The sequence below is a fragment of the Muscardinus avellanarius genome (genome assembly GCF_963383645.1).
Source record: "Muscardinus avellanarius genome assembly, chromosome: 3".
Classification (NCBI taxonomy): domain Eukaryota; kingdom Metazoa; phylum Chordata; class Mammalia; order Rodentia; family Gliridae; genus Muscardinus; species Muscardinus avellanarius.
In genome coordinates, this window is record NC_137788.1 from 76510621 (window position 1) to 76525829 (window position 15209).

A 15209-nucleotide genomic window follows, 5' to 3' on the forward strand; every position below is an offset into this window, starting at 1 on the left:
TCCAGGAACCCCAGTACCACCAAAAAAAAAAAAAAAAAAAAAAACCTGGAATTCTTAATAAACAAAAGAAATTCACATTACATGAAGGTCTTTAAAGAAAAATGCTAATTCTGAATATCACTGCTAAAAAACAAAACAGCTCATTAATGAGAGTGGTAACTGATTTAAAATTTTTTTCTTTACAAAAAGTAGCCAAAATAATCACATTACAAATTAAGTTTCTATCTCATTTATCTGCAGATTTCTGTCACTTCCTCCAATCATTCCTAAATGACCACAGGCAACAGTGCTGTTAGCGTACAGTCCTCTACTTCAAGTCAGTCACCTCTCCATTTGGGACAAAATGGGGTTGAACTTTATAAGCCCTGCCTTACCCACTGGGCTAAAGGAGATCTGAAAATCAAAGTTAAAAAGTTACCAACTTTATAAACCAGCAGAGAGAAAGGATTTTCTGGCTTGGGCAAGGCGGCCTTTCTGTTATATAGTAAGCAACCTTAAATTACTATACACTCTACTGCATAACACTGTATCTCTCCTACAAAGATCAGTACCTAGAAAATAGCTTGGCCACTGGAAAAAACACCAAAATCTATGGTGCGTAAAATTCTCTCTCTAGTACATGATGTTTTTTAGATATAGTGAAAGGGCTTAAGAAAGGTAAAAGAGATTTGGATGTACTTCCAATTTCCTTTGGGGAAATAATCTTTTTATAACAATTATGAAACATAAAATCTGGAATACAAACAATAATTTTGTTAAAAATAATTTTCTTTGCCAATAATTTTAAATCTTCTGTATTTTCTCTCATAAATTAAAAAAGTTTCTTGTAATTTTTACATGTCTAAATAATTTTAAACAGCCAATAATCATTATTTTTCCAAGAAAAATAAGTGAGTATATTTCTTTTTTCTTTTTCTTTTTCTTTTTTTTTTTTTTGAGTGTGTGTTACTGGGGTTCCTGGAAACCCTTCTACCTCCGGATTACACTCCCAGACCTATTTTATATTTTTATTTGGAAACAGGGTCTCTTAAGCCAGCAAGGCTGGCTTCAAACCTGTGTGATCCTCCTGTCTCCACCTCCCAAGGGCGGGGATTACAACGTGCACCACCACACCCAGCAAGTGAGTATATTTCTAATAAAAATACTTAACTATTAAATAAGAAAGTCTTGGCCTTTTTTTTTTTTTAATTTGTCAACAGGGTCTCTTAAGCCAGCACGGCTGGCTTCAAACCTGCGCGATCCTCCTGTCTCCTCCTCCCAAGCGCAGGGATTATAAGCGTGTGCCACCATACCCGGCAGTCTTGGCACTTTTAAGAGAAAAGATTCTCTCAAGTATGACTAACAATAAACATATCTTAACACTCAGAGTAAATGTACGTATTTTATGTTATCCTTAATGTTGTAATAAAATTAAATTTGTAAACACATAAAACAATGGTAGATGTTTATATAAAGGATTCTGTAAAATGTAGCAGTTACTGATATTATGCTAATATTTTATTTCTCCTATGCATGCAAACTTTGTTTCGTTGTTCAAAATGATTCTTCTCTGTCCTCCTAAAGTAGTATGGAAAAGAAAGTGGAGCTATCATCTGTAGTCAAGACTCATCTGGTTACGTGTGTCTCTGGTTGACTGAACACTCAAATTCTTTTTTCTCAGAAAGTATAACTTCTTCCCCATTTCTCCTCTGGTACACATACAAACCAATCACCCTTTGGATTTGACTCAGTTGGAAAATTCTTTCTGGTTATAAAGCAGCCAAGAACATACTTTCTGGTTTCAAACAGGCCAGGCCTGAGATTATATCCTATCGTAACCATGACACCTAGTAATAGTCTTACGCATTAAAGTTAATGCAATTTTGGATGATTCACTTTATTGCTAAAATTAGAGTAAATAATTTTCTTAAAGTTGAGGCAAAGAGTTATTTAATTCCACAAGCTTTATTTTGTACTACTGAATACAATTTAAACATGTATCTGTGCATGACTATAAATATTAAGTTATACATATACACAACATATACAACCACATATGTGGGTATATGCATATATACAGATTGATTTAGAAGTTACCAACTGTAATAATACTATAATATCCCAAGAAGCAAAACTACAAGAGCACTATCTAACCCTGCTGATCACTTCTACTAAGTTACTAAGATATTTCTACTAAGTTCTCATTACATAATATACACACCAGATATACACACAATACCTTTAATTCTGTATTCTCAAGATTCAGAGTTTCATTTTCAAACTCAAGTGAGTGAAGTTTTCTAACAATTTCTTCACATGAATTCTTTCCATGGATTTCCATTTTCTTCAGGTCTTCCAAAAGATTAGTGATTTGCCTTTATAAAATAAATAAGACATTTTATAAAAAGTGACCTAGCTGAGGGGGATAGGAGGGAGGAAGAGGGAAATTCTATCATGTACATGATGTACATTCACAAACATATCAAAGTCAATCGCTAAGCCAAAAATGAGAAGGAGGGAGATGGAGGGAATGGGATGGGAATTGGGGAAGGGCTAAATGAGTGATGTGTGCAAGTATGCCTCTACCATCTTGGACTACATTAAGATGTATGACTACAATGCACCATTAGAATTTTTTTAATTATAAAATTTTTCATTCAAGTAACACATTTTAAGTGTGTTTCTGAAATCATTATAATAGGGTGTACTGTTTCAAAGAGGGAATGTTGGAAATGTATAAAAAGCTAATAATTTTATAGAGTAAGGGAAAGAGGAAAAGGTAATTTAAAAGGTTGCTAGGAGAGTAGCTTTGATTAGAAATAATTATGCATTTATTAAGCCAATAAAAATTTTACAACGATCTCTTTGCTATTCAATAAAATAATATAAACTATCATCCAAAGGTATGATGTCTGTCTCTCTCATTTACATACATGGATATACATACAAACAAATTTAGAGACAGGTTTAAAGAACAGGATCAACTGAGGAGATACCTAATCCTCAGAAGTAAATTATCTATGTTAGCTTTCAATGACAAAACTGAACTGAATATATAAAAAAGTTTCAAAAATATCAAAAGTTTATTACTAGTTTATCAATAATAAGTTTCAAAGCATAAAATCTCATTTTTCATACATTTTAGTCACTTTAAGAAATAATTTTTAGGATTTTAAAAATATTTATGTGTTATAAACTGCTATATATTCTTACACATCCTTGTTTAATTGAAAAATATTACTTCCATTTAAAACAAAGTTGGTATTAACACTTACTACAAATAATAGATGGCACATACTCAAAGTAGTATTCTGCAAGTTCAAAATTTTAAAATGAGAACACCAATGCACTTTTAATGATTAATCATTTTTATTATTTTATGGTAAAAAAATGTTTACAGAATTATAAACAACAAAAAGAAATCATGTAGATAACACATTTATCACATGAAATCCAGAAGTATCAAGCCTGGCATGGTGGCACACACTTGTAATCCCAGTACTTAGGAGGCTGAGACAGGAGGATCACAGGTTTGTGGCCAGCCTCAGCTACTTAGTCAGGTCCTTCAAAACTTAGTAAGACCCTGTTTCAAAATAAGGAATAAAAATGAGGGCTGAGGGTATAATTTGGAGGTAGGATACCCCTGGGTTCAATCTCCAGTAGAGTAAAAAAAAAGAAAATCCAGAAGACTCAAAGAACCAACCACTCAAACAAGAAAGAACTGAAATACTTCTTACTAAACAGTAAAAAGATTTTAAATTCTTTTCTTACTTTTTCATTGTTTCAATCTGAACTTCCAATTCAGTTTTTTCTATTACAATTTTCTCATAATGACTTTTCCAGGCATTGGAAGCTGAAACGGTTTCAGACAACTTGGCTTCCTAAAAAATACATAAAATGCTCACTTTGTCATTTTAAAATGTTTTGTTAAGAATCCTAAACATAAATGCATTATAAACAAGGAAACATGCTTCCAAAAATTGTGGAACTTTTATTATAGAAAAGTTTAATGTAAAACTTTGAATACAGAAAATTTTATTTATTTATTTATTTATTTACTTATTTTGTGGGTCTGGGGATGGAACCCAGAGGCATTCGACCTCTGAGCTACACCCCTGCCCTATTGTTTATTCTTTATTTTGAAACAGGGTCTCACTAAGTTGCAGATGGCCTCACTAAGTAAGTAAGTAAGGCTGTCCGTGAACTGCGATCCTCCAGTCTCAGCCTCCCGAATGCTGGGATTATAAGCCTAAGCCACCACACCCGGTAATATAGAAGAGTTTTAAAGTAAACTTAAAATATCTATATTACTATTACTTTATATGTCCACAGTGGTTTAACTTTTAAAATTTTGTTATAATGATGTCAAGCTCTGTAAAGATTATCCCTGGGCTTTTAAGCCAGTGTTGTGTTACTGTGAGCAAAGAGATAAAAGCAGTAGGTGTAGCTAATCCCGTTTGAATGTGAGCTCCATGAGGTAGGGATTTGTCTGTTTTGTTCGCTGATGTACTTGTAGGGCCTTGAAAGTACCTGGAATGTAGCAAATACTCAGTAAATAACTGTCTGATGGCTCACTACAGATCCACCTGAAGAGCCAGGGCCACTGTACCCAAGTTTTCCCTCCACAGAAGAACTCACTAGAATACAAATAAAGCAAAAAATAGGTCTGGGAGGATAGCCCAGAGGTAGAAAGCCCCTGGGTTCCACCCCCATTACCACCAAAATAAATAAATAAATATATAAAAATAATGGTGTTCTCAGGGGAATGGGATAAATAAGCTCTTGCCATCTGGGACTTGTATTCTAATAGAGGGAAACAGTAAAAGGAGGAGGAGGGAAAGACTATGAAATAAATGATAGCTTCAGATTATAATAAATGCTATGAAAATTTTAAGACATTGATATTAATTGTGGCAGGAGTACTTCTTAAAAAATAGGGAAGGCCTCTCTGAAGAGATGGCAATTGTAAAGATGGTGAAAGATGGCAATTGAAGTTATTTTTTAAAAGCAGCAGCTATGGTGAGCTGGGGAAGAACATGAAAGCCTGAGACAGCAGCAAATAGAGAAGACAACTCCATGCATTCAAGGAAGACAAAGGAGGACAGTACGGCAAAAATGTACAGACACACCCCAGGCTTCGGCATATACTTCCTCGGGTATCCCTCTCTACTACTGTGTAAAATAAGTTACGTTATTATTCTTTATATTTATTTATTTATTTACTTATTTATGTATTTTTGTGGTACTGGGGATGGAACCCTTCTACCTCTGGGCTACACTCCCAGACCTATTTTTTATATTTTATTTGGAAACAGGGTCTCTTAAGCCAGCTGAGGCTGGCTTCGAACCTGCGCGATCCTCCTGTCTCTGCCTCCCAAGCACAGGGATTACAAACACTGCGCCACCACGCCTGGCTATTATTCTTTATTTTAAAGATAAGGAAATTGAAGCTTAGAGAGGTTAAGTCCTTCTCTAAACGCCACAAGTGAAGAAACCTTTCTACACTGTGACATGGTGCAGGGGTGGTGCTATTTTAGTAAGAAAGCCTCAAAAATGTCAATAACTCAAATTAGTTTTTAATCACTCAAGAATATTTATAGGCATTTAACCAGGTCTATAACTTTCTAGACTTTAAACCTAGTTTTCAATTCTTTTAACTAGTTTAATCCCTATGAATATAAGTTAAATAATAGAGCCTTAAAATGTTAACATTTGAGCTAATAAAACATTAAATCATTTTGTTTTTTTTAATACAAATCTGTTTTCAATTCTAAAAGCCTCTAATAATTCTATGAGCCTTAACATAAGTTCTTAAGAGGTGGAATACTAGTAAGACATTAAGAATAAATGTTTTATTAGCTGGTAACTGAATAAATATAATAATTTGTCAGAAACAACAAAGCACTAAATCCATTTTTTCAACTTTGCACTATACCCAAAGATATCTTTCACATGGTGTGTTTACGTCAGCATATGGCTTTAAATGCATTACAGAGATTAAATGAAGTGAATTACTGAATAAAGTCATATGGTCTAATAACATAAATCAGCATTTCCCAAATTGATGCTTCTCAGAAGCAGTTCCAAAAGCTGTTTTGTGGGTAAAAGAAGAGTTTTGTGGCTACCCAAGTGTGGGAAACTCTTAGCTCAATACCCACATTACACAGTGTTTCTGAACGCCTTCTCAGGACCTTTAATATGCTAATGTGCACTGCAACTTTCCAAGGGGCAATATGTATGAAGCCTTACCCTTAGCTAGCCACAGAAGCTTTATGTTTATGAATGCAGAATATAAATAAATGATTCTTTTATTTAAAGTTCTCAAAGAAATGCTATATATATAATTCAGTATGCAAATTTGATATCTTATGTAATATTTCAAAATAAAAGACTAAAGCAAATAATGTGAGTAAAGATTTTTCTAGTACTAGCAGCATTTGTAATAAAGTGGTTTTATTAAAAATTACATCATCAATTACATAAAGTATACAAAATATAATCTTTTAAAAAATCTTTAAAAGCTTACCTGGTCTCTAATTTTGGAAGTGAGGTGTTCAACATCTAATGTAAAATGTTCAAGCCTTTGTCTATAAACTTTAGATGCTTTTTGTAGCGCTATAGCTTTTTGCCTACTTGTTTCTTTCATAGCTACAGCCCCATGCTTATTCGCTTTCAATTGCAAGTCCCATTTAGCTATCTTGGTTTCTAAGCTCTAAAAAGAAAAAAATCAGCAATGAAATTATTTTGAAATGCTAATGTTTATGTAAACATTGGAACACATATATATCTTCTTTCACACATATTTATCAAAGTTAACCATAAGATTGATAAGAGTACAGGGAAGAAAGGTGATTGCACCAATGCTTCTTTGTAACCTGTTAAAGAAAAAAATAATTATTGGGAGGCTGAGACAGGAGGATCGCACAGGTTCAAAGCCAGCCTCAGCTGCTTAGTGAGGCTCTCAGCAACTTAGTGAGACCCTGTTTCCAAATAAAATATAAAAAAGGTCTGGGAGTATATTCCAGAGGTAGAAAGCCTCTGGGTTCCACCCCCAGTACCACCAAAAAAAAAAAAAATAGAAAGAAAAAATAATTAAACCATTTAAGCATACAAAAAACTCATGCTCTCATTATTAAAGAAATACTGGTGATTGGGTTATAAATACTAATCTCCCTAAATCTTCTATAATTAACTAAGGGCATTTTTTAGTCCTTGTCTAGAATGTGATAACATAGTACTAGTTTTAAAAAAGCATAACTGAGCTAGAAATGATTCACATAATAAGTACACAAAGCTCATAAATAATGAAAGATAAAGGTGAGACAAACTTGCCTATCAAATTTTAATTTGCTAGAATTAGAAGGCATTCAGTAGAAAGAGTTACATTAAGGACAATAACAGTACTGTTTTACCCAATGAGTTGTAAACTTACACAAGTAATGATTGATTCCAAATTAAAATGCATGCTGAGATCAGACATGCTATCAGGAAAGGTAACAAGATACCTGAGGACAGGATTCTAGCCAGGGGTATTAACTGGCATGCCCATCTCCTTGCCATCTCATGGTAGTACAATGAGACAGAATATTACTATTTATGGATGCTTGATCTGATTCAGTATGACAACTCTAATGTTATTTCAAAAATGTTAAGACTTTGTATTTAAAGTATTTGTGGATTAGGTATGTAAGAATGTGAAGTCTTAATATTTTAACTTTTGAAAGCTTGTGCAATATTTAAATGAATGTGAACTTATATAATTTGGGTTTCAGCTTCCCATTCCTTAGTCAGTCAAAAGACAGAGTCTTTCTACTTTATGATCTACAAAAACCAGGCTTTTTAACCTCCCCTAAAAATGAAGATTAAGTACATCTTTAGGTTTAATCTCTTTAAGGAGAGATTGATAGTTAAAAGAAGCAGCAACACATTTTTAATCCTTTAAAACACACTTTTTTTTAAATCCCATGAAACATCATACTAAATAGCTGGGAAAACCCCAATAGGAGCAGAAAACAGCAAGTATCTGAGAAAGCAAATACAGCTGTCATTCCTCTAAAATGCCACCAGGTGGTAACATCACACCAGGAATAGTGTGTTGTTACACCAAGTAAAGGGTCTTTTTTACACAGGAAAGGCAAACTAAAGTTTAAACAAGGCTGCAACCAGATTTTCTCCTTAGTTTTGTCAAATCCCACACTTAAACACTATAAAAGAGTATATGTTAAAACTATCATTTTTATAATCTCAAAATAAATAACCCCTTAGTCATTTGACAAATGAACAGACACATACTGAAAGCTGATATTTGTCTTTCCTATTTCCAAAGAACTATATACATGTTGCCTATTATACAGATAATTTTCTATTTATTCTAAAAAATAAAAATATTCTAACTCTAATTGGTACAGTACAATTAGCTATAAAGAAACATTGTTCAAATTATCTTGGAGATAGTTCCCAGAGAATTATAATTTTTTTTAAAGACCCAGGATAACAAACTTACAAAACAATAGTTTAAAGAAAAACTGAGATTCATGTTGCCAAATTCAATTCATTGTGTTTTTACTCTTAAAACAAAAATTATTAAACTAAAATAAAATAACTAAATTCTGATCCCTAATTGTCTAATGCTTTAAATCCCAAAGTGCATGTATGTATGAGGAGAGGGTAGAAAAATCAGTAACCTAAGGCAATTTCTCTTAATGATTTTTTTTTTTTTTCATTTTTGAGGTACTGGGGATGGAATGTGGATATTCTACCTCCAAGCTACACACTCAGCCTTGTTTTTAATTCTTTATTTTGAAACAGGGTCTCACTGAGTTGCAAAGGGACTCACTAAGTAGCTGAGGCTGTCCTCGAACTGCAATCCTCCGGTCTCAACCCCCCAAATGCTGGGATTACAAGTGTGTGCCACCACGCCTGGCTTTAATTGATTTCTTAATAGTAGCATTTTTTTTTAAAAAAAAAAAAAAGGAATTTAGACTGAAACTATTAGGAGAATGTCATGGCAAAATCCTTGGGTTTTAGCCCTATGCTTTTTTTTTTTTTTTTTACCAAATTATCACAGATACAAGAAATATTTATAAACTTACATCTTGACTTAACTACTTCATTTTTAAATTGAATAAAAGATCATAAAAGACCTTCCCAACTGTTATTAGAGTCTATAATTTAAAATTGTGTAAAAAATGATGTAGATAATTATCTGATCTCTTGGCTCACAATTATTCCCTGGTAGTTACCATGACAGAGCACTGCCATGCCAAATCCCCTTCAGCAGCAGTGTCCTAGGATACCAACACAAAGGACACAGGGAATCTATGGTGGAAGATGCTTGAAAAAGCATGTAGGGGGAACAAAGGACAGAGGTTACATCCTTCATAAACCTGCTTATGTCCTCTTGAAAGGCAAAGGCTTTGTGTCATTAAAGGGAAAAAAATATTAAGAACCTGAATCCAACTCTGAAATGTGCTACAGGTTGCAGCCACCTGCTATGATTCAGGAATATAAAAGTATGTGTATACATAGAGATGTAGAAAAAAACTGCGAACATAACCATCAAAAAGTGAATAATGGTTTTGGTGTTGCTCTTTTTTCTCCTTATATTTTCCATATTTTATAAAATTTTAAAAAAAACATAATTGTATTATGAGCAGTGTTTTTAAAGTAATTCCATCTCTACAAATCCTTCCTAGAGAGTTTTTTTTCCTTCTTTTTCTTCTTTTTTGAGGTGTTGAAGATTGAACCAGGAACATTCTATTTCCAAACTATACCCCTAGCTCTTTTTATTTTTTATTTTGAAAGAGCGTCTCACTAGGTTGCTGAGAGCCTCTTTAAGTCGCTGAGGCTGTTCTTGAACATGAGATCCTTCTATCTCAGCCTCCCAAATACTGTGATCACAGAAGTACACCATCATACCTAGCTGAGACAGCACATTTACTTACTTACTTATTTGTTTGTTTGTTTGTTTATTTGTTTGTTTGTTTGTTTGTTTTGTGGTACTGGGGATGGAAGCCAGGGACATTCTACCTCTGAGCTACACCCCTAGCTGTATTTTTTTATTCTTTACTTTGAAACAAACTCTAAGTTGTGGAGGACATCACTATACAAGTGAGGCTTTCTGCAAACCTCAGTCTTCCTGTCTTAACCTTCCAAGTACTGAGATTATTAGCATGCGCCACCATACCCGGCATACTCTATATTAGAAAAAGATCTAAATTTGTAGACAAGTCAGAAATTTTACAATTGAGATTTACACTAAATATAGATTTCCTATGGCAACACTAAAATTTATTTTATAATTATACTTCATAATTAAGGAAAGGCTTTATAGTTTTCATTAATTTTATCACATAAACTATAAAAACAGGCATTTTAACCTTTATGTATTCTTTCAACTTGTCATTCTCTGCTTCCTTTTTATGAATCTGATGCTGTAGTCGTTCGTGGACTAGTTGTACTGACTGACAAAAGCGATTTGTTTTCAAAGCATTTGCCTATAATAAAGAATAAAAAGCCAAAATCAGAAAATGTTACTTGCTATATTCCAATACCTTTAATTTCACTGCAATTTAGACACAAACTAATAAGCACAGTACTATTTTACATACACTGCTGCTCCACTGCAAATGTATTTCATGCTAGGGAGTTTTCTCCCCACATTTAATGCCTCTTGATAATTATTTCTTTAAGATTTCCATCTATCTTTATATAGGTTTGTCTAAAATGCTATTATAAACACCAACATTCCTTAATTTGTCCTCATATTGAAATATACACATTTATAGAGTCCTTAATTTGTAGTGATTCATACCAAGTACTCTGACTAAAACATTATTATATCCTAAAAAAAAACTTGAAAAAAATAAGATATTGTATCTAATAGATGAATCTTATAAAATACTAAATAATCTAGATGGCAAAAGTCTTTCTTGAGTTTATGTTTGAGAATATGTGACAAGGATAGAAAAAAAGTGAATGAATAAAACTACAGAACAGCATGCTAAGTGAGATCGGTCAGACTCAGAAAATCAGGGGCCATGTGTTTTCTCTCCCATAGGGAAGCTAGAGGGGAAAATGGAAAGAAAAAGGACCTCAGGAAAATTAGTAGAGTAGTGCAAGGGGATTGAAAGAGGAAGGAGGGAAAGAAAAGAGGAAGTATGGGGAAGAAAACAGACCATCTAATGTCATGTGTGTATATGACTCTCACTATGGTACAGAGAGGGAGGAGGAAAGGAAGCAGGGAACTAGTGAAAGAAATGGATCAAATAATGGTATGCTCACGTATGACTGTGTCACTGTGAATCTCACCACCATATATCATTACAACGCACCAATAAAAAATGATTTAGTGAGGCCCTCCTCAACTTAGTGAGACCCTGTTTCACAAACAAAGAATAAAAAATAGGGCAGGAGGTGTAGCTCAGTAGTTGAATTCCCCTGGGTTTCATCCCCAGACCCGAGGGGAAAAAAACAAAAAAGCAATAAAAACGCAAGGGCAAGAAAAAAAGAAGATATTATGAATTAAGGTTAAAAGTTAAAAATGCGCTTACCTTTTCATTCTGAAACAAACAATAAAGTTCTTGAATGTAAGTTTCCTTTTCAAGTAGCTTCTGCTTAAGATTCTTCAGGAAACACAATATAAGAATTAGAAATTTCATAACTTGGATAATATTAGCAAATTTTATAAAACCAAGCAGCATACAAATAAGCAAAAAAAAAAAGTCAAAAAAAAAGGATTAAAAAGACTTACAATATTCTCATTTTCATTATCAGTAAGATTTTCAAACAACATGCTTGGTAAATTGTCTCCTGTCTGTGAAAAAAGGATGGTATAATCAATGTTTGGAAACTCCCATTTCTCTCCTTAAAATGTAGAAAGTAGAATAAACGTCAGTAAAAAAAAATGAGTATGGGAAACTGTTATCCACAGTGCAAATGTCTATAAGAGCCACTAAAAAATTTTTGTGTGAGTTTTACAAATCATTTTTGCCCATAATTTATGAAATTAATTTACTCAATCTCACTCCTAGGTATATATTCAAAGGAAAAGCAATTAGTCTATTGAAAAGAAATCTGCAGTCCCATGTTTACTGTAGCACTATTCACAATGGCCAAGAAATGGAAATATCTTCAAGGTCCATCACTTGATGAGCAGAAAAAGAAAGCAGGTATATATACACAATATAATACTATTCAGCCATATAAAATGATAAAAGCCTGCCAAAGGCTTCCTTCCACTAACAAAGGTATGGATGGAATTGGAGATCCTAATGTTAAGTGAAATAAAGCAGGCACAGAGAGACAAGTGCTTCATGATCTCAACTCATACGTGTAATATAAAAAAGTTGATTTCACACAAGGTTAGGACAGAATGATGGTTATCAGAGGATACGGAGAGAAGCAGGGACAGATGGATGAAAGATCATTCAGTGGGTACCAAGTTACAATTAGATGAGAGTAGGAAGTCTAGAGTAAGAAGTTCTATTGCACAATAGGGTACAGCGACTATAGATAACAACAATGTACTATATATTTCAAAAAGCTAGAAGGAAGAATTTTGAAAGTTTTCACTAAAAAAAATAATAAATGAGTGATGTGCGCATTTATACTTCCACCATCTTGTACTCCATTAAGATGTATGAAGACAAGGCATAAATAAAAAAATTTAAAAAAAGAAATAACGTAAGGCCGGGCATGGTGGCGCACGCTTGTAAGCCCCGCGCTTGGGAGGCAGAGACAGGAGGATCACGCAGGTTCGAAGACAGCCGCACGCGCTAGCTTAGGAGACCCTGTTTCCAAAATAAAAATGTAAAAAAAAAATAGATCTGGGAGTGTAGCCCGGAGGTAGAAGGGCTTCCAGGAACCCCAGTACCACCAAAAAAAAAAAAAAGAAAGAAATAACGTTAAAAATAGGTTTAAATGTTATGTAATATATATGTATCAAAACATTACATAGTACCTCATTAATTTTTAAAATGTTTATGTTTTTGTATCAGTTAAAATTTTTAATTAAAAAAGAATATATATGATGTACACAAGATATTGAACTCTAGGAATATCTTATTACAGTCAGCTAAATGAACTATATCAATAAGTTTTTGGATAGAAAACATTTTTATTAAAATGTTATTTTTATATAGAAAGTATGAAACATTAAAAGTATGAGTTAGTTTAATTATTGCTATTTCAAACATTAAAACATTAAAAGTATGAGTTAGTTTAATTATTGCTATTTCAAACAAAAATTCAAAGAATTATTTCCACTGCAAATGTACTAATATTTTAATTTTTATAGTTGTAGAAATAATATACCCTACAAGTGAGAAATATCACTATTAAATCGAGTGTTGATGACTTACTTGTTTGTAGTCAGTCTTTCTAAGAAGATGCTCTAAGGCTTGTTTTACACGTTTAAATGTATCTAATTCTGTTGTTAACATTTCCTTCTGTTTAGAAATCTTCTTTAAAATGGATGCAGAAAGATCAACCTGATGAAATATAAGAACCAGATACACATTAAAACACTCTAAAAGACAACATTAACATTCTAAAAGACAACATCATTATTAAAAAATAATTTCTCTTTTTAATAAGTATTAAGGCATTCTTCTACACATAATAATAGTACATAATTTTGCCAACTTTTTAAGTGGATAGGACCCAATGCATGATAAATTAAATTAAAGTAAGTGTGGTAGGTCACACTTGTAATTCCAGCACTTGGGAAGCTGGGACAGGAGGATTGCAGGTTTGAAACCAGCCTCAACAGCTTAGTGAGGCCCTATGCCAAAACAAAACAAACAAACAAAAACTGGGTTGGGGGTGTAGTTCAGAGGTAGAAATGCCCCTGGGCTCAATCTCCAGTGCCACCAGAAAAAAAAAAAAAAAAAAAAAAAAACTCTACTAGTATGTTAGTACTTATTCTAATAAAAGTTATAGAATGCAATCTATTTTTTCTCCATAACTCAAACTTTAGTGTTTTATTTTCTTGCTGTTGTTGTTTTTGTGGTGTTATAGATTGAACCCAAGGGCATTCTACCTCTGAGTGACCACCCAACATGTTAAAATTTTAACATAGTTTTCTATTCTAAACATCACTACATAAAATAGGTGATATATTTAATCTTTTGGAAGATGTTGGCTTTAAATTCAGTGTGTGTGTGTGTGTGTGTGTGTGTGTGTGTGTGTGTGTGTGTGTGTGTGTGTTACCAGGGATTGAACCCAGGACCCTGGCCCTGCTGAGCAAGCATTCCAATGCTGATCTATATCCCTGGCTCTATAAATTCACTTTTGAGAAAAGTTGACTCTGGTTCAAGGTCAGGTAAGTCAAGCACTCAGACAATTTCCAGCTAAGCCTCTTATCTGGTACATGTCTGAGATTGTCTGTTTTGGAAAAGAAGTTAATGACATAGGAATGAAGAACACCAATAAACCCCTACTTTTGGTAGCAGTTAAAGCTTTCAGAGTATTATACTAGCTTTTCATTTATTAGATGTTCATAAATCAAATACTCACATTTTCAAGGCTAATCTCTTCAATGGTGTCCTTAAGCAATGGCAAAAGTAATTCTACAGAACAGGTTGCCAAGTCAGCTTCTCTGAGGGCCGCCTCCAACTCTGTCATTTCATCATTTATAGTGCCATGCTTGAGGCTAATTACAAAAGCACAAATAGCATTTAAGTTAACATAAATCAGCTATGCTTTTTTTCTTTGTGGTACTCACACAGGTTCAAAGCCAGCCTCAGCTACTAAGTGAGGCTCTCAACAACTTAGCGAGACCCTGTTTCCAAATAAAATAAAAATATAGGTCTGGGAGTATAGCTCATAGGTAGAAAGCCCCTGGATTCCATTCCAAGTACCACAAAAAAAAAAAGTTATTTTCTTGTACAGAAAGCATAACAAATAACAAAGTATAGAAGTAGAGGGAGGAGAAATGAACACATTTTCATTGATAAATTACCATTACATTTTGTAGAACATTTTATAGAACTGCAATATTTAGTCAGTCTATGTTACATTTATATAAAACATATAACCAAGACCTGGGCATGGTGGCACATGTCTATAATAATTTCAGTTCTTGTGAGGCTGAGACTGGAGGATGGCAGGTTTGAGGCCAGTCTCAGTCACTTAGCCTGACCCTTGGCAATTTAGAGAGATTCTGTTTCTAAATAAAAAAGGACTGGAGATAGATGTAGCTCAGAGGTGGAATGCCTCCACTGCTGTCG

The 15209-nt window shown here is 33.5% G+C and overlaps 1 protein-coding gene across 3 annotated transcripts in view; it reads right to left on the minus strand.

Annotated features, from left to right (window-relative positions):
• The window catches only part of ODF2L (outer dense fiber of sperm tails 2 like), a gene marked incomplete at both ends in the record, with an annotated part of 45499 nt that overhangs the window by 18296 nt on the left and 11994 nt on the right, over positions 1-15209 (minus strand). The window contains 7 exons of one of the 3 annotated variants that reach the window (XM_080690568.1): positions 2219-2354; positions 3751-3860; positions 6506-6691; positions 10359-10475; positions 11532-11603; positions 11732-11794; positions 14497-14632. In XM_080690568.1, coding sequence (XP_080546694.1) covers positions 2219-2354; positions 3751-3860; positions 6506-6691; positions 10359-10475; positions 11532-11603; positions 11732-11794; positions 14497-14632 — 820 coding nt within the window. Of the gene's footprint in view, positions 1-2218; positions 2355-3750; positions 3861-6505; positions 6692-10358; positions 10476-11531; positions 11604-11731; positions 11795-14496; positions 14633-15209 lie in introns of those variants that run through there. The other 2 variants (XM_080690569.1, XM_080690570.1) reach the window with 2 other exon arrangements.